We start from the raw sequence: 22,992 nt of genomic DNA on the forward strand, positions 1-22,992 counted from the left end.
GTTTTGAGTATGTTACTTTCAGTGCTTTATTTTTTATCCTTATAAAGTAGGAGAAAAGAACATACAATACAGCATAAGCTGCAAGATGAGAAGAATAATCCTTTCTTTACAGAAGCTATACAGTTCATTTTCTGATTTTCCAAATCTGGAGTAAGCTTATTGGAAGCAGACTTTGCCACTAACTTCCATTAGTGTTCTGTCAAATAAAATCAGATGCATTTATATGCATAATGACAGGGGTGAGGGGTTTTTGCACATGTGCTTTTGTTATGAATAAAACAAACACTATTGAAAGAATCTAGCCTGAAATAGACCTCTTACTGCAGAATAGACAGGTCTGTCTTTCAAAACAAAAGACAAAGTGTATACACACTACTTTGCTCTAGTAGGCAGAAATCTATTTGTTTAATTTGTGAATGGTAAGGTTATAGATGAGACAAAGTAACGAATTGTCAAAGAACAATAAAATGTTCTCTACCAGTACAAAAGTATTTTGTACAAATCCAGAAAAGCAACATTTCCAGCTGGTGCCCAGAATATAAGAGCAGAAGCTTTCTAACACTTCTGGAGACCAATTACAGTCCAAATGGAGCATTCATGAACTTTTGAGGGTGTAATGCAATGAAATCACGAACTAAACTTTAGACCAATGGATTTAACATTTGCAAAACCACGAAAGAAATAATTAATGAGTAATTTGACCTAAATAGTTTTAAAATGTGTATTAAAGCTAACAAAAATCAGTCTGATTTGAAGACATAATGTCTCTCCCAGCTGCACAGAACACCCATAGAGAAAAGTTAATGGGACTCCTCCTCCAATGGTACCCCGATGGTGCTTTAGGGAGCAGCTCTAATTCAAAAGTGCCTGGCGTTCAGTTTTCACACCCCACAGCTGCCATTTGAGTTCAACAGCTGGCTCATAAATGGGTGGCTGTGACGAGTGCACAAGAATGAGAAAAACACATCATTCAGTATTTAGTACTGACTAGCCTGGAGGTCAGAGATTTGTGGCATTTTAATCTGACCAGGCAACAGTCATAACAGAAGAAAAAGTGCATCAGAAAGAACTGATACTGAGATGCAAAAAGAATTTGAACTTAACTACAGAGGTGTACAAAAGAGAAGGCCCTAAACCCAGTAAAAGTTCCAAGTCCCCAAGCTTTCTCTGGCAGCTATTGCTGAACACAACTGATCAGCCCCACACACTTCCATCTATTAATTAAATCAAAACATAAAATACTGAATGTTTGGTTTTTTTTAAAAGAATGAAAAAAAGTTGAGACACTTAAAAGTCCTAAGGCAGAAGCATTCATCAAAAACATACCACAAATATTTCACAAACTGAAAACAATTTAAATTATCTTCATCCATGTATCAAAAAAAAAATCCTTTTGGTAACAAAAATGAGTGCTCCAATCTTACTAGGCACATTTTGTGTAATCATACAATTTCAAACTTACCAGCATGAAAGAAATGGCAGCTGGGGAGGGGGAACTTTCTCAGCACACAACCAGTAATTTTGCCATACTAAGACACTGCAATAGCTACACTTCACATTATCAGGGTAAGTTTATGCCATAACTGGTGTAAGAACTTCCAAACATGGTGCTGTACAAAAGCGTTAGCTTTGAATTAGGTAACTTGAGTGAAAAGAGCAGTAAAAATAAGCAAGCCTATATAAATGTGAACGTTACAGTACAGACTGTCCAACCTGTAAAAGACTGTAAGCACTTATCTAAGTGACTAGTTCATGACAAAGCCCATGTTTTCAAATTCTTCTTTGGAAAGCTGGGTATTCCCACTCATCTGGCAATCACAACTCAGAGCTGCACCAGGAAGGCATAGTACCAACCACATAATGGCACTTTGAGTACAATCTAGAGCCTACGGGCTACCCAGCCAGGAAACACCTAAAATAAACCCCTCCTTCACTGTGACTCACTGGCATTCAAAATCCCGTAGTTCCTGCAGTTCACCATAAATTAAGCTTAATCCTGCCATAGAAAGTAGGAAGTGGGAAATGCAAATCTGCGAGGGAAGACTAATTTTTCAGTTTCTCCAAATAACGCTATGGACTTACTTGTACAAAGAAGAGAAAATCTGACAACTGAGTTTTTTTAGCATTCATAACACATTGGACCAGATTCTTCCAGAAGTTTTTAAATAAAACCCTGCTGCTGTGCATAATTCAGGTCACAAGTGGTCTACTCTTCTTTTGAATAGAGTGCTAGACTTAGTCTGGACATATAAATAATCGACCCACAGGAATCCCATTATTCAAATATTTCTCACTTAATTTATGTAAATACCTCATTTATGAGTGTTGCTACAGTAGCACCTCCATAGTCAATGGATAGGGAGCTCAGACACTCATTTAGGCTGAAAGGGATCTCTGTCAATACCTGGTCTAACTGTGATTAAAGGCAGAGCCAGCTTTGAACTAGATCAGGTTGCCCAGGCTCATATCCCGTCAAATTTTTAGTATCTCCAAGGATAAAGACATAGGAAAAAACAGATGGGCTCTTTTTAAAGTGTGGTACTCTGTTCCTCCATTCACATGACTGAGGAATACCAAGAAATCTCTTAGTCCAACTAGAAGCTCATTAAAAGAGAAAAAAAATGAAAAAAACCCCAAAACATAGCTCTATACCAACCATAGAACCATAGAATCATAGAAACTTTGGGCTGGAAGGGACCTTTAAAGGCCATCTAGTCCAACTTCCCTGCAGTGAGCAGGGACATCTTCAACTAGACCAAGTTGCTCAGAGCTTCATCCAGCCTGACGTGGAAAGTTTCCAGGGATGGGGCATCTACCACCTCTCTGGGCAACCTGTGCCAGTGTTTCACCACCCTCATTGTGAAAAATTTCTTCCTTATATCATAGTCTTTTTCAATGCTGGGAAAAGTTAAATTGGATTTTGGTGATTAATGGAATGCATACCACTGACTGATTCAAGATTTTTCTCAGCTCAGCTCTCTAGGTGTGCTCAACCACCCCAACATGTAAGCAAGTGCAAAAGTCAACTGAAGAGAAGTTACCAAAAGGTACTTAAGAGATCCTATTTGAATACAGTCATATTAAAACACCTCTTAATTTCTAAAACTAGCATCCAGTACTGGTGATGGGCTAGCTCCAGTCTCATCTTTACAAATCCCAAAATTTTCTTTAAGCTTAAAATTAATAAAAAAGGAACTCAAAGTCCTAACAGTTACAGACTTAGGAGCAAGATTTCCTTCATATTCCTGTTCAAAGCATTATTAAACATACATGAGAAAAGGCAGCAAAATTATTGGAAAGTCAGGTAGAAGATTTTTTTTTATCATGTAAAGTTTTGTTTGCTTGTTTTAAAAAACAATATAAATAATTAAAAGTGTTCAGAAATTTGGGGAGTTTTCAGATAGTTAAGGCAAAGATATTAGTTAAAATTTCCTATCTTCACTTTCAGGTATGGCATTCTGTTTTACTATGCTATTTTACTGTTTTATTATAAAGCCTAGCAATTACTTAATTGTTTTTTTCAAAAATGCAGATATTTTAAATATTCCCCCACTCTAAAAAATAAATGGCCACTTTGTTAGATATCAGCATACACATTAGTATCTTGCACATGTTCCAAGTTTACAGCAGACTAGAATTGACATTTTGCAACAGTTTACTCAAATGTTTGTAATGGTATACATTTAATACAATACACCTCACCGAACTATTGAATATAGTAGCAACATAGAAAAACAAACAAAACTCTCATACAGGCTTACCTTCTGTTCTGAATTCTCATAAAACAACAGTCCAAAATAGTCCTTTTCCAGTAAATTGAGATGTTCACACACTTTGTCAAACAGCACTTGGCCTTTTGCTCTTTTCTGAAGGAAAAAAAAGAAAAAAAGTACTATCAGTAAACACCAAGATCCTTAATTACAGGATTAATGTAATGTACTGTAATTCAGTGGTATTAATCAGGAAAATTTAAAATATCAATAAAATAGATGATAAAGCTGTAGCCTTCTTATGATACGATGTTTCAATTTCAGTAGAAATTTTTCAATTCATCAAAAAAATTTACCAGAACGCACAAGCAAAATTCAGTACCTAAACTGATTTAAATATTTTGCATCATTAAGTGCCACTAAATAGTTCTTAAATTTGTTTTTCTGAGTCTTAGTTTTTAAAATAACCAGACACTTCTTCATGTGAGCCAACTTCTTCTACATTAATATCTTCTAAAAGTTAATGTACTTCTTACAGTGTTAATTTCTGTTAACTTCTGCATTTCAAGGATTTTGGCATACATCTTAATACTTTTAATCACATGATATGAAGTCCCCAAAAAAATAAAACACGTTATCATCTTCAAGAGACAAAAAGAACAGGCAGACCACTAAAAGACGGTGATCAGACCAGTACAAGTAGCAGACACGTGTAAGCAGAGCGTAAGCAACCTGTCTAGCTGTCTATACTGCAGGGGTTTGGAGGGGCAGAAAATAAGAAGAGAGGGCTTCCTTCTACCTCTATGAACTCTGTATGAATGCTGTATGCATTTATGAACTCTCTCACTACCCAAAAAACCCACTGGATATTCAAAAACAAAAAACAGTCTTCAAGAAGTTTATTTTTCCTAAAAAAAATATTAGTGGAAGTCAGTAACAACAACAACAAGAAAGATCACGTTTTTATTTGAGGTTAGTTTCAACATGATAGTCTGCTACTTTATAGTAGTAAGCGAAGACCGATCGTCATTTTAACACACTCCTAAAAAGGCTCAGTATTACTACAGCTTAAGCAAATGGCAACTAGTCCTGAAGTTTTTTCTGTTCTTCTTGCACCTGGAACCGGGAATGTAAAAAAGGGCATCCCGTATCTTCCTAGCACTGGTAATGAAAAGCAGGCCCAGGCCCTGCTTCTGTGCGCCAGGTTTTAGGGAAAAGATTAGTTGTACTGGAGATGGCAGCTGACAGGAGGCAAAGTTTTACAGCAGACGGCTCACAACACGTACTCGGGGGTGGGGAAGGTGAGAATTTCCGTGGTTAAAATTTGAACACGAATGGCATGCAGTCTCCCATTTTGAACCAACTCCTTCATGACTGTTCTGCTACTTCTGGCATTTATCAGTGAGGCCACAACATGGCATTTTCAGAGGCCTGGCAGCTTAAAGGAATTTTTGCATTTGCTTATCCTACAGATTTCAGTAGATGCCATACGCCACTGCAATTCCACAGAAACGCCATCGACTGCCCCTGTGTCGGCCCTCGCGACACTGCAGCCATTGTCCCCGCAGACAGCGGCCGGGCGCAATATGCCCCAGCTCGGCGCTCGCTGGCAGCTCAGCTCCGCGGCACAAAACGTTAAGGCCGGGAGGGGAGGGAGGGGGCAGAAAAGAAGGTATGCACTGAGCAAATAGTAAAGGCATTGTTGTTTTATTCCCCAAGAATCCAAAGCTTTATTTATTCAAGATTGCGTTGTTCAGCAAACATAAAAGTCCCGAAAGATCAGAAAATTAAAAAAAAAACCACAAAAAATGCTTATAAAATGAGCATATTTAGTAGCACAAGCATCACCGCGAGGCAGTGGAACTGAGAAGTCAGAATCATTTTAGAAATAGGGAGCTGGGAATCTTAAGTCTGTTTGGTACTTTCAAAAATGTTACTCTTCAGACAGACAGACTATGATTTCCCCTAACAGTCTGAAGTAACCACTTAGTTTTCTTGACAGCCTCACCTGTAGCTTAATAAAAAAACCAGCAATACAGAGAAGAGCTAAATCGAAAGCAGGAAAAGTATAAGCAACAGAGGGTTTGAAGGATCTTAGCCCGCTCACATGCATGTAGTAGGTATTTTTCTCTCTAAATCATTGTGCATATCAGTGATCACATCTTGCAATGGCAAGTTCCAGGTATACATACTTCAGCAGAGGAAATCTATGGATTAATGCAGAAATAATATATGCTATCATTAAGTCCATATCTGGAGTCAGTTGCTAATTATGTAGCTTTTCATAAAGTTTATAAACTAAACCCCACGGTTAATATCAAGTCTTTGGCATACAGAAACATAAAGCAGACAAACTTACAGGAAATACATTGCAAGTATAACAGTAAAATATTACACAGTTTCTTCTTAGGAAGTCATAGTCAACACAGAATTTGGATACACTGGCAATGTCCACTGTATCTTTAAAGATCTTCTAAGTTTATAGCTCTTTCACATAAGGAAAAACACCACCATGCCAGGAAGACCAAATTATGTTAGTCTACATTCTAGACAGCAGCATGACACAAAGAAGTTACAGCATCAGAAAGTGACATTTATAGAGGTCTGTTGTGGATTCAAAAGCATAAGAAGCCTCTTGGTATCAGCAACAGTCCTCATTATTAAAACCTATTTGCAATATTAAAAGACTCCTAGTTCTTTACTTTTTTATATATATTGTAATATAGTTCTTAAAATCTGCAAACGTATTTAATTTGTAAAGCCAAACTTTTCAAGTGCAATTTATTTGTAATCCCTTTGTAATACCTTTGTAATCCCCTACTATACAGTTTAAATTATATGATAACATATAATTTTTCTGGAAAACCCCATGCTCCTCGGAGAGTGTCTATAAACAGGAACTGAACATAAAAAAGACAACTCTTGTGATCCAGTCTTTTCAGAAGTTAGAAACTGTTTAATAAAAGAGCAGGGGACTCTAAGAAGGCAGCATCATGGTCTGCATGGTTTAATGTTACTCTTTAAACTGGATTCTATTTCTTTTTCTACCGATTGATTGAGGTGTCAAGTAACAGCCACAACCAATGTGTAAAATGATAATTTCTAATCTTATATATGTATGAATAGATATGCATTTATGTATAGGTATATACACAAATACATACGTGTATACAGTACAGCAAACGTTAGCACTGAAAACAAGGAAATCTTATTCCCGAGTCTAATGCTGAAATGGCAGTAAAAGCGTAAGTCCACACTCAGCCCCCACAAGAAGGGGAGCATGTTCAGCCTAGCTATAGAAAGAGGCCGAGAAGAAGTGCGGACAGGCTCGCAGGGCCAGTAGTTTAAAGCAGGACAGTACTCAGAACAGCAGTATTCTGTATTGCCCACAAATTATGCACTTGTTTAAGTAAGAACATAGAAAGAACATATGTAATGAAGATTGTTCCAGTACCAATTACAAGTCTGTATTTAGGCACTGCAGATGCCACCTCATAACACAATCACTTCATAAAATCGGGGGTAACAAGGTTTCTGTCCTTTAACTCTTCCTCACAAGAAGAGCAAACTGGAGCAAGCCAATTGCAGCAGACATACAGAATGGGAATTTCTGTGCAGTTGGGAATTAGAATAGGATATTATGGATTCATTTGGCTATAAAAGTTGCCACCTACAAATGCAATATAAACACTAGCAATGTTCCTCAGGGCTACCATGTAGATGGGATTTAGACAGAATGGAGCATTGGATTATGATTAATGGGATGAAACTTAACAAGTTGAAATGCTGAATTCTGCACCTAGGACGGTGTAACACCGGGCACGAGTATCAACTGGGAGAGGAGTGGCTGGAGAGCAGCCCTGCAGAAAGGGACCTTGGGGTGCTGGTCGGCAGCAGGCTCAGTACGAGTCAGCAGTGTGCCCTGGTAGCCCAGAGGGCAAACCCCATCCTGGGGTGCATCAAACACAGCATAACCAGCCCGTCAAGAGAGGTGGTTATCCCGCTCTATGCAGCACTGATGCAGCGTCACCTTGGGTACTGTGTGCAGCTCTGGGCTCCACAACTTAAAAAGGATGTCAAGGTTCTTGAGTGCATCTAGAGGAGGGCAACAAAGCTGGTGAAGGGGCTGGAAGGAATGTCCTATGAGGAGCAGCTGAGGTCTCTGGGTTTGTCTAGCTTGGAGAAAAGGAGGCTGAGGGGCCAACTCATTGCTCTTTACAGCTTCCTGAGGAGGGGAAGTGGAGAGAGGGGTGCTGATCTCTTCTCTCTGGGATTCAGTGATAGGACGGGTGGGAACGGTTCAAGGCTGCGCTAGGGGAGGTTCAGACTGGACATTAGGAAGCATTTCCTTACAGAGAAGGTCATCAAACACCGGAACAGGCTTCCTACAGAGGCAATTGATGCCGCAAACCTGTCATTGTTTAAGAGGCACTTGGACAATGCCCTTTATAACATGATTTAACCTTTGGTCAGCCCTAAAGTGATCAGGCAGTTGGACTACATGAGCATTGTAGGTTTCTTGCAACTGAAAAAATATTCTGGGTTTTTTCCTACCCCCTCCTTTCCCTAGCAGTACATGCTCAGGAAATCTCTGATGACATTTCTTCCCAGCCCTGCACTAGCAGAAGGGATTGAGTGAGTAATCATGTCCCAGCCTAGGCACTGGTTTTGTCGCTTTGTGGGAAGGAGGTGTGTACCTTCTGCTGGGCATAAGAGCTGTAGAACATCTTGAAATAATTTAACCACCTGAACAACTTTGAAAAAAAATCATGTGTAAAGTACTGTTTTTGAAACTCTTCTGTTTCATCCAGTTTAGCTGGGTTTCCACAGGATGGCAAAACCCCACATCTCTGACACTAGCGAGGCTCAAAGACCAAGTCCTCTGTCTGAAGCAGGACATGCTCCTGAACTAAACTGTTGCAGAACTTTTTGAGGTGAGCGATAGCTGTTAAGTTCCCCGTGGATTTTTTCCTTGTACTCATTTTTAGAAATGCCTGAGCCATTTCCCTTGGAAAAACATAATAAAACAAAAGAGTCCGAGAACAACAGTACTCCATCAGATCAAAGGTCCATCTAGCCCCATACTTGGTCTCCAAAGTCACCAACCATAAATGACTAAAGCACAACACATGAGCAGTGCAGGTCTACTACTGCCAGGGTCCTGCAGGTGCTCATAGCCCTCAACAGCTGGGACCCACAGCATCTCCTGCCAAGGACCCAGGGAACATGTCTCAGCTCAGTCTGGGGTCTCCCGTCCCTGCCTGAGCTATGGTGTAGGTGTGCCCGTCTCTGTGCTGCGAGAGCTGCTCTCCTCCACAGAGCCCTCAGACCTCGGTTAGAGCTAGTCATGTATTGCTGTACACATAACATAGCAAAACTATTCTAGTCTATTCACTACGCTCCCCACGAGTTGAATGAGACTGTAAATTGCCTTGAAATGCCAGGGGTTTTCCAGCTCCAAAAACACTTTCAAGGACACAAATCACAAAGATTACAAGTGGAAACAGGATTTCATTTATTTTATTTTTCTGAATCTGTTTAAGAGACAGTGCTCACAAGCATTAACACAATGCACATGGGTAGCCAGAAGCAGGTTGGTGCATTCTTCAGTTTGAAAAAAACCATTCCTTGCAGTCTGGCAAAGCCAAGTCACAGAAAGTAGCAGCAGAAATAAATGCCAAGCAGTCTCTGTTTCCTGAGGAACAGGAACTTGAAGAATGAGGATCAGTACTGATCACACAGAAAAACAGGTGTGTGGTACCCTGGGGTATTTTCAAGAGTATGACACACATTGATGACAAGCATACCTTTTGGCTGCAGAAAAGTGCTCTGCTGTGCTTTTTGGTCAGTGATGCATGAAAAGTGCTGTCGTGCCTGCTCCACGCTTGTATTGCACGTGGGGAGAGCTGAAAAGTGGCAGCTCCTGATGGTGCTGCAAGCCTGGAGCCTTTTCAAGCACAGGCTGTTTTGCACAAGCAAGAACCCCTGGGGAAATGAAGCAAGGGAAAAGCAGAACTTGCTCCTGCTACAAAATTGCAATGGCAGAGAGCCAGAGACAGCCAGGGCACTAGTGGCGCCTCGGAGGTGCATAAGAAGCAGGCAAGAACCTAGTCAAAATGGACCACAGGAGCCCTGGCAAGGGGCCATGATCAGTGCTGCAGAGGAAGCAAAAAAAACCACCTAGGGACTGTTGCCAGCCCACCCTGGGGGGGGGAAAGCCTTGCTCCCTCCAGCTGCAAGGTACGAGAGGCCATCTTCATGGTGCATGAGCAGTAGGCAGTAACGTAGCCAAAACGGACCAGAGGAGCCCTGGTAAGTGGTCATGCTCAATACTGCAGAGGAAGGCAAAAACCCCCGGGCACCAGTGCCTATCTGGCCCAGGGGGGAAATTCCTTCCTGACCCCAGAGTTGGCGATCGGCTGTTCCCTGAGCATGTGAGCAAGGCCTGCCTCCTTGACCCACAGGCTGGTCGTGCCTCCCAGGAGATGCCCAATGCTTACCCTCCCTCAACCTGAAGCCATCTCAGTGGCTTCTGAAGTGGCAAAAAGCCCCTGGCCTGATCAACCTTGGGGGAAAGATGGATGTCATTCCAGGACACCAGTGGCTGCTCCAAAGCACTGGGACCCCTTGCAGCATCTATGCATCCCAATTCTTACAGCTGCTGTCCCTGGCTCATCAGAGGATGAGGATAGTAAGCTCTGAAGTGCTCCTCAGGAAGGCATTCCCTTGGTCTTGCCACTGCTATCCAGCTGAAATGCCCCAATAGCCTCAGGCACCTCCATGTGTTGATGGTTATTCTCATCTCTTCAGAAGCAGGGGCCTTGCAACAGAGAACCACCAGCAGCCTCATCCAGCCTCCAATCTTCCTCCCTCAGCCCCCTCCTCCTCCAAGTAATTCCAGTGGTTCCTCAAGGACTTCCTCTCTGATGTTTTTGGTCTACCCCTGGGCCAGCTCTGTCCCGATGGCGAAACCAGTCAGGCTGGCAGCGGGACATGGGAGGATGCCCCCTTTATCCTGCCCCGGGGCATTGTGACTGCTGCATTGCTGGGCCGTGGCACCATGACACAGGGGTGACAGGGGTCCCCACAGTCCCACCCACCACCTCTCTGCCCAGCACCCTTCAGAGGAAGGCCTTTGGGGTGCTGGCCCTGAGGCAGTCCCTGTCCAGGAGGCTGTACCTGCCCTTTCTGGCCATGCACTGGGCCCGGCTGCTGGGCATCCTCTGGCACTTGGCTCCCAAGGACAAACCCAGTGCTGTTACTGTCCTCTCAGGCCATGGCAGAAACTAACCCCTGCAGCCCAGAGACTGCCCTGATTAGCTGTCCCTTCTCTGCACCAGAGCTTACATCCATGAGGCCACAGAGCAAGGAGGACCAGGGACTTGATCTGGTTGGACACAAACCCTTTTCCGGCGGCATGGGCAGGGGGGTGATTTCAGCAGCCGCAGCCTGGAGGAAAGCCCAAGTGTAACCAGAGCCATAGGTTGGGATGGATGGTGCCACTAGAGGGCCAGGAAATTAACACAGGCTTTAAAAAACAAGTGGGCAGAAGTTACACTGGTGTGGTGGAAAGGTTGGTCATTTTGAGACCTAGAACATTTGTATCTGTGCCAAAGCACAGCAAGGCAAATGATGACTCTTCCAAACTGTAAAAATAGCTCATTCCTGCTGTCACCGTGACATCTCCTTTTCCCCACTGAAACCAGGCTGTGCAGTCGGCCGTGTTTATACAGGATACAAAAGTCACTTCAGCCATGGGGTAAAACTTCCAGAGGTCATATGTGACTTTAGCCTTTCTGAAAGTTATTTGCCTACTTCAATTTGTGGGAAGATGTTCAAGTCTTATCTAAAACCCTAGCAAATCTCTTTTTCCTTCAGGTTTTGGTATTTTGAGTACTGAAAGAGTAAGGAAAGTACTGTTCTTGTCATTTTGTATGTTGGTGCCAAAATTGGTATGTACATTCAGGCTATGTAAACAAGGGCATTTATACCACATACATCAATTTGGTTATGGTGATGCCAGAGGTGAAAGAAAGGGTTTAGGTTCTCTCTGCAATGAACTTTGCAGAGATGTAGAGAGCATCTTTTGGCTTTGATATGACTTCACTCATAAATATTACTTTCAATGGTGACTGTTAAATCTGGATCAATATTTTTAAAATGTGTCAAATTTAATGTCATCCCTATATTTCTTTTTCTTAATAAAAGATGTCATAGTTTAAACAGACCACTTAGGTTTGTTCAATCACTAGTCTACACATCTGAGCAGTCAGAAATAAAAATTTGCAACTACAATTAAACATCTGTTCCACATCAAGTCCATTCAGAGACTTTTCTTAATTCAGGGTTAAAAACTGATCTTAATTGTACATTAAGCAAACATTTTTATCACAAGTAACCATAGAACCTATGTCAACTCCAATGTATTTGATTTGTCCATACATGCATAAAATATGGTCAATGTTCGCATCCTTTTATCGCCTTCTGTTATAAATGTTTAATTAGACCACTGACAATACAGTAAACAAACTCAATAGGACCTTAATTTGCTTCTCATTAGTAATCATTATGCAGTTAGCACTTCTTTTTGTTTGTTTAAACTGTGCTATCCTCTACTAAAACCTAGATTATATTTAAAGCAGAAAATCTAAACAAGTCTTTACTGCAGATCCCAAATTTAATGACAAAATTTCCTCTCAACTACCTAAGAAACCATAGAACTAGGGGAAAAAAAAGCAAGCTGATTCCCACCCCATGAAAGCAAGAGGCAGGTGTAGATCACCCTAAAAGATTAATAATTTACATCTGTTCCCACAGATATCAATTATCAGGAAAGGAGGAGGTCAAAATTATGGCATTTGCACTGTGCTAAAAAGAAATTAAAAATTGCTTCTAGCAATTAAATCTCAGACATTCTAACACTCTGCTCACTCAAGCTATTAAAACTCAACTGCCATTACATCTCACAAATATTACACTATTCAATCATGAACCAAAGTTATTTTCTCCTTTAATATGGTTCTGTCTTTTCAAGTAAGCACAAAGACTCAGTCTTTGGCAAATACCACTCAACAGCTTTCATCCTTGCATACTTTGGCAAGTCTCTCCAATACACTTACATGTTGTTATGCCTGTAAATGAACTGAACTCTCTTTAAAGACAGAAATAAAAGGTAACTGAAAGTTCCTAACAGTTCCCAGACTGTGAAAGTTTTTTTAAGTCATCCAGGACCATTCAACCAATAGTTTCTGCCTTTTTCCTCCTTTCCGGGAATTCACACATTACTCTGAGGAGTCTGAGGCTATGTGAATGTTATCTCTAAGAACTACAATAGTTTTAAGGTTTAAAATAAATTCATTTAATTAATCACTCATGTTCTCTATGTATGCACATACTGTGTACAACTAACTCATCTTCTTTGGTATAACACTTCCATGCAATATTATTTTGTGATATATTTCAGAAGTTTCCTAGAGATAAAGAGCTTTGGACATTTTTACTTTAAAGCTACAAAACACAGAAAACCAAATTGTTTTGTTAGTATGGAACCTGTGGACTTAAGTAACTTTAGACATTTTAGACTAAAAATTAAAGGGCTTAAATATAACAGTTCAACGGGTGTTATTTTGCTTCCATATGAACCCTTTTTGGGTTTCCAAAAACCAAAATAAAGCAGGTTTGAAGAATGCCTGGTATCAAAGTTCATAACACTTACTCCCACTTAAAGTTTTGAAGTCCTCACAGCAAGCAGCCAAGATACAGAGTAATTATTTACAGACCAGACACGTATTTTATCAACTATCCAAGATACCAATGTAGAAACACTGATGATAGAATTGGCTACAGTTTGGTGGGGTGTGTGGGGGGTGTGGGGGTGTGTGTGTGTGTAAATAAATCAAAGATCACAAAACACTACAGTTAAGAATTCCAAATTATGATGAACTGAGGAATAGGTTTCACCTTGTTACCAGGCTTAGTTTCATTATGCTGACAGGTCATGGACTTTTCTGGGCAATAGTGGAGTACCTTGGATGTTGTACCTACACTGGCATTCAGACAAGCGTATTTGGAGAAAATAAACTCAAGAAAAATACTATAAACCAGGTCCTTCAAATTTTTATCTACAAATGCAAAGTAATAAAAGTACAAAGATAGATAAGAAAAAAACTGAAGGAAATCATCACAAAAGAAGCTGAAATATCTGTTCAAACAATTCTCTAGAAAAAGAATCATTGACTTGAAGTTGAAACTGGCAAGTTGACACCAGTCAGAAGACTTATTAAGGCAAAATAAAGAGTTCTAAGGGCAAAAGAACAAACGGATTACTCTCAGAGGTGATAAATTAATTTACAAAGTAACCTTCAAAAAATATCTGAGATGTGCTTTATGTTGGAAGCCAAACATCAACTATGTCAGGCATGCCCTGGGCAACAGGAAAGACGTGCAAAAACAAGCCAGAAGAAATAATTCCATTGTCAAACAACACTAGGTGGCTGCAAAGAAGAACTTAAAATAATTATCAATATAAAAAACATACAAGTAACAAAGAAACAAGAAGGGTACAAATGTAACTGTATTCCTACAGCTACATTTGATGACAAATTCTGAACTACAAAAGAACAGCATCAAATTATAGTCATTTGCAAAGATGCCTATATATAACAGTAAAAACATGCTGATTCACCATGAGTGAACTGGTTTTTTTTCCCCAAAACAATTTCATATATAAGCTTACTATCTCAACATGTTAAAGCTATTTTTTTTCTAACTGAGCATCTCCTATCAGTTTCTATTCTGTAGCACTCGCTAACAAATGACACACGTCAGAGAGAAGGCACTCATAGGAATTAGCTTTCAGAAATATTTTGTCACAGAAAGCAAGCTTTGTTTACTCTGAAATATCTCTCAGTGCATTCTGCATGTCACATAAATATACTTTTGTTCCAAAAAGTGCTTTGACTCAATGTAGATTCCAATAAAATGTCTTATGCAGAAATTGCATCATAATAAATACAAATTTTATTCATGTAATACTAAGTTTGCACATGTACTTAATGTGCAAAATTCAAAATAAACCAAAATAATTCCAGTTGGAACAAAGTGCACATCCATGGAAATTTTGTACTCATATAACTAAGTTTATAATTGCATTGCAATTTGTGTTGGTTTATCTTTTTTTTTTTTAATTTTAGGTAGCACATAGATTCATCAGAGTTCCTTATAAATATTTGCTCCCAAAATCCAACTCCTTTCTGAAGATTCGAAGCACAGAGGGAAAGTAGAGTGACATGATATACGATTCCCTTATGCAAAACCTACTTCTACCCCTGCCCTTTTCAGCTGACAATAATGTAGCATTAACCCTTGCTTGCCGGGGATAGGGATAAGAAGCCCTAGAGCACTCTCATTTTTCCTGCATAAACAGGAATAAGTTTTACATTTCACAATGCACTTGTGAAACTCCATGATCCAAGCAAATCCCAGAACATCTTCACAGTTGTTGCTCAGCTACAAAAACACAACAAAACTAAACAAATAAATCAAAGAACAGAAGAGCTAGCAAGACACCACAATCTACTTACTGTCCCTGTCTACCGGTTGCTGTCACAGACATACTGCATTTTCACCTCAGCAAATTGTATGCCTCTTATTCCAGGCCTTGAAAGTCAACCTGACTAATTGTGCTGGAGTGGGGGAAGAAGATGCTTGGCAAAAAAAGATTCATGTGAATTATCTGCAGATAAACCTACATTTTCTCCTCAAATTTAACACTGTATGTTAAAAGATAGTTTTGTCTTTTAATACTAAAGTGCAGAACTCTTACCCTAAAGCAGCTAAATTGGGCCGTTAAAAAAAGGAAGTCAACTTCTTTCTTAATCTGTGGATAGACTAGCAGCCAGCTTTTTCTTCAGTGAAGAACTGTCAGCTTCTCAGAAGCTATTACCTTGCCATGCACAAGCAGGGACAACCACATGGAAATACCATTTCTGCTGCATATAATTCAATATTCCATGCATAAAACAAGAAGTACTCAGAGAAAAATAACTTAGACATGGGTCAGTCTCAACCACTCAGAATATCGAACAGTTCAATATCAAACATAATCTCTGAAGGAAAACTTTTGCAATTCACCATTTTTTATAGGTAATAGTCCAGAAAGTTGGAATAAGTAACACCAGCCACTTTAAGAAGCATGTGTTACCAGGGGCATAAGGAAGGCTCACATAGCACGCAACACAGCTGATCATGACAGAGCCCTCCAAGATGCAACAGGCTGAAGACAGAACTTCCTGGGCTTCTTCATTACTCTCTCCAAGTGAGGATATCACGAAACTCCGTAACAGAAATCTTAAAAAAGGTATGAATGTATTCAAACAACTTCTGAGTTTCTAGTGCCACAAAAAAGAGGCTTGGAGTACGTTTGTGCATAAACTGGATCTGGAGCTGGCAGGAAGTTTATCTTCCATCCTCCCCCAGTTATCACATCTGTTATATGCACTCTTCAGAGTCCCATTACTTCTTCTTCAAGACTTACCAGGTGCATAGAGAAGGAACTCAGGTATATGTATAAAATAACAGAAGGCGGCTGTATAGAAATCAGATAGAGCCATAGGCCTGGTGAAGCACATAGACTTTGATCTAGGAAGTATATTTCCTCAAACAATATGAGTGATCACTATTACTTGTCTCAAAGGGGAAAAAAAAAAGGAAGAAGAAAAAAAGGTAAGGTTTGGACTTCTTTTTTTCCTGCAAAGAAAACAAAATCTAAAATACAACTTTCCCCTGACTCCCTCCACCCCTGCCAGAGCATGACACAGGACAAGCAATGGCCATCATTAAGCTAATAACATAGCTTTTCCTCACATGATCTTTGGGAACAACTCATCTCTTTCACTTTTCTCATGGTTCAAAAATAAATTAGGACTTGTAAAGAAAAACTATGATGCTGTCCGTTCAAATACACCAGAAAAATGCATGAACGGACAAGCTATTCAGTGGAATGATAGAGCTTTAAAAAATATCCTTATCTCTGAGTGCAATACAAACTTACATTGTTCCTGATTCGTCCCACCCCCCCAGGACTCTCATATCGACATCTTTAGTAAGAAAGAAAAATCAAGAAAGTAGAGCAAAACTGTTTCAGCTGGATTAAATAGTCTCTGGCTGCACTAAAGAATTATAGTCAAAGAAACTGAGACAGTCTAAGTGATCAAATTTGGTACTTCACATGCTAAATAATGATTTCAAAAGACCAATCTTAATTAAATAGATCAAGAACATGAAGTAAGTGGACCTTGCAACAACTTGTGTCCACTCAACAGCACAACAGTGCAACTTCTGAAAACAGTAAAAAAGTGTGTTAAGGGAAAGCTGTTCCTGAAGCAACTTAACTCTGCCCTCTTTGAGCTGAACTATGTTGATAATAACCACACTTAAATACAATTTTTGATGTTTTTGAACACAGATGCTGCAGAACACTTAACAGACTGAGAAACGCTGAAGGATAAAATGGTAACATTTGAGTTTGGTCATGAAAACATACCAAGGATTAGATATGAGTACCTTTCACTCAAAACAGTAAGCCTGCTTCATGTAACCAACAAACACTTGCTAAAGATTATGATTTTCTCAATCCTGCCTTGAAAATTCTTTCCCTCACTCCTTCAGTTAAAAACAAAGCCACCACCACACATGTCATCACACAGCTCTCAGCTGCCAAGACAAGAAGATTCTTGAGCAATATTGGGATAATTATTATTACAAAAACCAATCTGTGGTAACCAGGACAGAAAACAGACATCTCAACATACACAAATTGGGTGCAGTCATATCACAGTTACAGGACTTCACCTATTCACTTACATTTATCCCTCTATCTATCTCAGCTTCATATTATAGAATCCAAGTGTTTAGAGATATAGCTGAACTCAATTTTTTGCAAGTTAAGATATCCAATTGCCACAAGATATATACTAAATTTCTAAAAACGTGTAGTGAAGCATGGAGAGCCTTGTCCAGACCAGCCTCTATAAGCTTTTGCTGCTTAGTCTAATTCTCAGAGATCATACACTTTTTAAAAAACTAATTCCAGATGAACTTCTTTTGTTAAACACCAACCTTAACGAAAAACTGTAACCTCTTTCCTAATACTATTATCTTATATATTCCACAAAAGCTCACTAGCATCTTATTGAATTGAAATATCCATTTTTTTAAGTTTGAAAAAATTCTTTCCATATCCAGTCAACTTTGTTTGAGAAAATAGTCGAATTTAATTTGCACCAAACATGCCACTTTGCACAATAAAGAACAAAACCAGCTCCAATGGCTGGGGCGGGGAGGAGGAAGATTGCATAAGATGTTAAATGAAACAAGGTTTAATTCTTTCAATATCCAAAATTTTAAATCCATGTTATAAAAAATTAAGCATGTTGAAGTGTTTTATAGCACTGGAGCTGAAGAAATATAGCCGCCAATATGCCTAGAACTAAATTAAGCTCACAAAGCAAAAGGGAATATAAGCAGAATAGAAATCTAACTACCACGTGGATAGCAGCTTAGAGAGCAATTTCTGGTCTACCGAAATTGCATTTCTTCCTAAGCACACAGACTATTGTCAGTGGATATTCTGTTCTTTCAGGAAAAAAGAAAAAGGAGGACAGAAAAAAGAATGGAAATTAAAGTAAAATACTGTCAAGACCTGAGACACAGGAAGACAGCTAGCACCTGAATCTATACTAAGATTACCTTTTAAAATAAAGGAAAATAGAGGGAAATAAAAAACATAGGTATTAGAGTAAACAACTGGCATAGATCATGGAATTCAATGGTATCTTTTAAAAGTGAAAATTGTAGAGGACATCTAAGTATTGCTGGCATGAGGATTAATATTTCACCAAAGTGCCTAAGTCAGAACCATCATTTCACCTCAATGATATGCCACACCACAACAGGTAGTAGGTGCTGACTCTCCGACATAGCAGAGCTTCAGTTCACCAAGACTAGGTATGAGAAGAAGGGTTACTAGGCTAGCCCATTAGATAGCTCCTTGCAAAATGTCAAGACGGTAGTGTTAACCAGCGATCAATGCAATGTTTTTGGGGGCAGTTTGCATATAGGCACTGCATTTGTTACATTATTAGTCAACTTCATGGATCTACAGCTATGCCATTGGTTTTATTGCTTTAATAGTTGAGTGTTAATACCATTTGTGCTATCATCAGTTTTTAATTGACAGTGTATACATGTGATATGCTTTATATGAAAATATGAATTATTTTTCTAAATTAAATTAACACAGCTAACATGCTTAGAGTAATTCCTGAATTATACTCCTACAATGGTGAAATATAGCTATAATTATGTACATTAGTTAAGGTTTGAAGGGACCTCTGGAGGTCATCTAGTCTAACACCCCTGCTCACAACAGGTCAGTCAAGGCCTTGTCTAGTCAGATTTTGACTATTTCAAAGGGTGGTGACTCTACAACCTATCTAGGCAATCTGTTCTGGCATTTGATCACCCTCAATTGATATACCCTCACATTCATGTTTCAATGGAATTACCTGTATTTCAGTTTGTGCTCATTTGTTCTCATTGTATCACTGGTCACCACTGAGAAGAGCCTGGCTCCATCTTCTCTATGCATCTCCCAGCCAGGTATTTGTACACAGTGCTAAAACCTCCCTGAGCCGCCTCCTCCTCTCCAGGCTGAAGAGTTCCACCTCTGTCAGCCCCTCCTCAGATGTCAGACGCTTAAAGCCTTTAATCAATGTTGCAGTCCTTTGCTGGTCTCTCTCCAGTATGTCCAAGTCTCTCATACTGGGCAGCCAAGAACTGGACCTAGCACTCCAGGTACTGAGCAGAGGGGAAGGACCATCTCCCTCAACCTGCTGCAGGTCAGGAAGCTGTTTGCCTTCTTTGCTGCAAGGGCCCATTGCTGGCCCATCCTCACCTTGTCCGTTAGGACACACCCCCACACTCCCCAGTTCTTCCTCTGCAAAGCTGCTTCCCAGCCAGTCAGTCCAGCCTGTACTGGTCCATGGGGTTGTTCCTCCCCAGGTGCATGACTTTGTATTTCTCTTTGTGGAACTTCATGACTCCCATCTGCCCATTTCTCCAGCCTGTCCAGGTCCCTCCGATATATCAGTCACTGTTCCCAGTTTTATCATCAACTACAAACTTGCTAAGGACACACTTTGTGCCATCATCCAGATCATTCATTGCCTTGGTATCAGTGTCTTTAGTATAGCATTAGCGACCGGCCTCCAGCTAGACTTCAGGCTGCTGATCACAACCTTTTGAACCCAGCAGTTGAGCAAGTTTCTGGCCTGCCTCACTGTCCACTTACCTAGCCCATACATCATCTGTTTGTCTAGAACAATCATGGGAAAGTGTCAAAAGCCCTGCTAAAGCTGAGGTTATATCCACAGCTCAACCCCTCACCCACAGAACCAGTCACCACATTGTAGAAGGTATGGTTTCCCCTTTGTAAATCCATGCTGACGACTCCCAAAAACCTTCTTATGCTGAAGAACTTTGGAAAGGATTATTTGCACCATAACGTTCCCAAGGATTGAGGTGAGACTGATCAGCCTGACATTTCCCACATCTTCCTTCTTGAAAATAGGAATGACATTTGCTTTCTCTCCCTTCAAATCCCAGGAACCTCACCTGACTGCTGGGACCTTTCAAAGATGATCAAGAATGGCCTTGCAGTAACACCAGCCAGCTCACTCAGCACTTGTGGGGGCATCCCATAAGGTCCCATGAGACTTGTATCTCTAGTTTAAATGTTCCCTTACCTGACCCTCCCTTTTTCCATTAATTTCCAAATTGCATCTTCAGGCCTTTGCCATTAACCATTTACAGATAAGATGATCAAACTGGAAAAGTAAAGGTTTTCTGACTAAAACAGCTTATGGACTAAGAATAGTGCATCAGTACTTTTTTTTTTTTTTAAGAAACAAGGCATTACTATCCACATCAAGATTAATAAGATTCTAGTGAATCTAAGTTATATAATATCTGAATTCAAATATAAAGTCCTCTTAATCATTACAATTACACCACTGTTACAAATTAATTGTATAGTATTGTATCTACTAATTGGCCACAAAAGTTTCAGTATTTAACTACTGATGAGAATCCTATCAGCTTATATGAACTACAGCATTGATCTGTATGTTGACACTGAAGCTACTGCACCATGGCTTTATCTCCTCTCATGCCCTTTCCCAGCTATTGTCTTATATAAAAGACACATGCAGTAAGAATTAACAATGACAAAATTTAACAGAGAATAAGTTGCTGGGTCATATTTTGTTTTCTTTCACACTCCTTTTAAGGTATGTGAATACAAATTGATGCAGTTCTACAAGAAAAGAGGAATGTGATTGTACAGTCAAACAAAAAAAGACCACAAGAAATACTGTATTAGCTCCAGTTTTATTACTGATTTATCATGAAGGTTTAAGATGGCAATTAGAAAAAGACAGGATTCTACCAAAAGCTATCTGTAAAATAACAGTAATGAAAACAAGGTATTTTTCAGTTTTAGTTCCTTATTAGCAAGTATATATATTTAAAGAAGTGTCTCTAATGTAAATAAAATATAATGAAGTTGGTCTACAGTGCATAGTAAAAACTGGAAGAGGCATCAGGAATGTCTCAACCATGGAAATTACTCCAAACTAAAACCCGATTTACTAGAAGGTCAACCAAGGTAAACTGGGCTTTGCACTTTGTGTTTAGACTACGGAGGTTTTGTTTGTTTTTAAAATCTTGTATCATTTCTGTTACTTTGCAAGGCAGAAATAACCCCACATTTACTCAAACACTAAATATTAAAGGAAGACTAAAGAAAAGATCAGTATCAGAAATTGATCTACTCGGATTCACTGCAGAGAGCACAAACTGAAGTTTCAGTTACCAGTTGAAGCAGTTTTCTAATACTTAACATTTTGGTACAGTAGTAGAGAATAAAAAGCTCTACAAGTAATTAAGAGCATGAATTCATTTATAAAATTGCAGTTAGCACTGCTCATGTCCTATAAATGATTCAAACGAACACATAAAACACATTGTTTCTATTCTACTTTGTCCTCCTCCTTAATTTTTGCTTCTGGTCTTACAGCACACTCATATTTGTTACATAAAACATATTTCTTGCCAACCAACTTAAAACAGAATCATGATAGACTTAAAATACTGCAGAATAGCATTTTTCAGTTGTAAATGCAAATTGGTATCTTTTGAAATGTGTGGTAAGCCACAACTTCATTTAAGTCTCATTTTTGGATGGGCAAAAAGCCCAGGAAGATAAAATTCATATAGGCTTCAATCAATACAGATGTACCATTCAGATTTAAACATCCTGGCTTACGTGAAAAATCAAAAAATGACTCCAGGGTTACTGCATGATCTAAGTAAATTTTTGGTTTAGATATGATTTCTCTATATATTTCTCCATAAATATTGATAAGATTATATAAATAAAAATATTTTTCAAGAACTTCTAGGTGACAAAATTCCTGCAACGTTAGACCATAAGTATACCCAGCCCTACTACGCATTGTGTTCTGGACAGCAATTATTCTGTAGTGTATTTTCATATTCGTGTTTTGGTTATTATGATAAAAAAAATTTCTGATGTAAACACAACATAAAAAGTAAGTAGACTTAACTAACATTAACGAAGGTGTCATTATTTCTTTTTATAGTTGACTTAACCTACAGTGAAGTGGTCTACACTTGACATTGTCAGGGAGAGATCCCTGTAGGGATAAAATATTGTACTTCAAGAAACATACACTGAAATTGTTCGGTTTCAACATCAAGAATAGGAATTATTTAACAAATGGAGGCTTCAGAAAGCTTGTATTACTAGCAACTTTAAAACAAAAACTTTAAAAATTCCAGCAAACTGCAGCAAAACATTCCCAAGGAATATTTGATATTGATAAACAAGAAGTAAGAATTTCTTAACTGATAGGAAGAGTTTTATTAGAGAATGGGTTTCAAGAAAGCTGTACTAATGCATGAAATATGACTTAAGATGTGATGAAACTTCAGAAAGTCTTAAAAAAGGTAGGTTTTTTTAGTCTTCTCCAACTATTAGTTTTTGCAAGATCTCAAAGGACAGCTGAGCAGTGTCCATCCAGCATTATATTACAGTATATAAAAGGACTTGTACACAACAAGCAATTAAACTACTAGGAAGCCTAATGAAACCCACAATTAAACAGTGTAGGTAATGACAGACATTGGAAAATGAAATGGG

General features: G+C 39.2%; 1 protein-coding gene across 1 annotated transcript in view; it reads right to left on the minus strand.

Annotated features, from left to right (window-relative positions):
* The window catches only part of EPB41L2 (erythrocyte membrane protein band 4.1 like 2), a gene marked incomplete at both ends in the record, with an annotated part of 75,155 nt that overhangs the window by 47,722 nt on the left and 4,441 nt on the right, over positions 1-22,992 (minus strand). Inside the window, one exon of the mRNA XM_081997775.1 lies at positions 3,762-3,866. Coding sequence (XP_081853901.1) covers positions 3,762-3,866 — 105 coding nt within the window. The remainder of the gene's footprint in view (positions 1-3,761; positions 3,867-22,992) is intronic.

Source organism: Phaethon aethereus (assembly GCF_964289735.1).
Source record: "Phaethon aethereus genome assembly, chromosome: 3".
In the NCBI taxonomy this organism is placed as follows: domain Eukaryota; kingdom Metazoa; phylum Chordata; class Aves; order Phaethontiformes; family Phaethontidae; genus Phaethon; species Phaethon aethereus.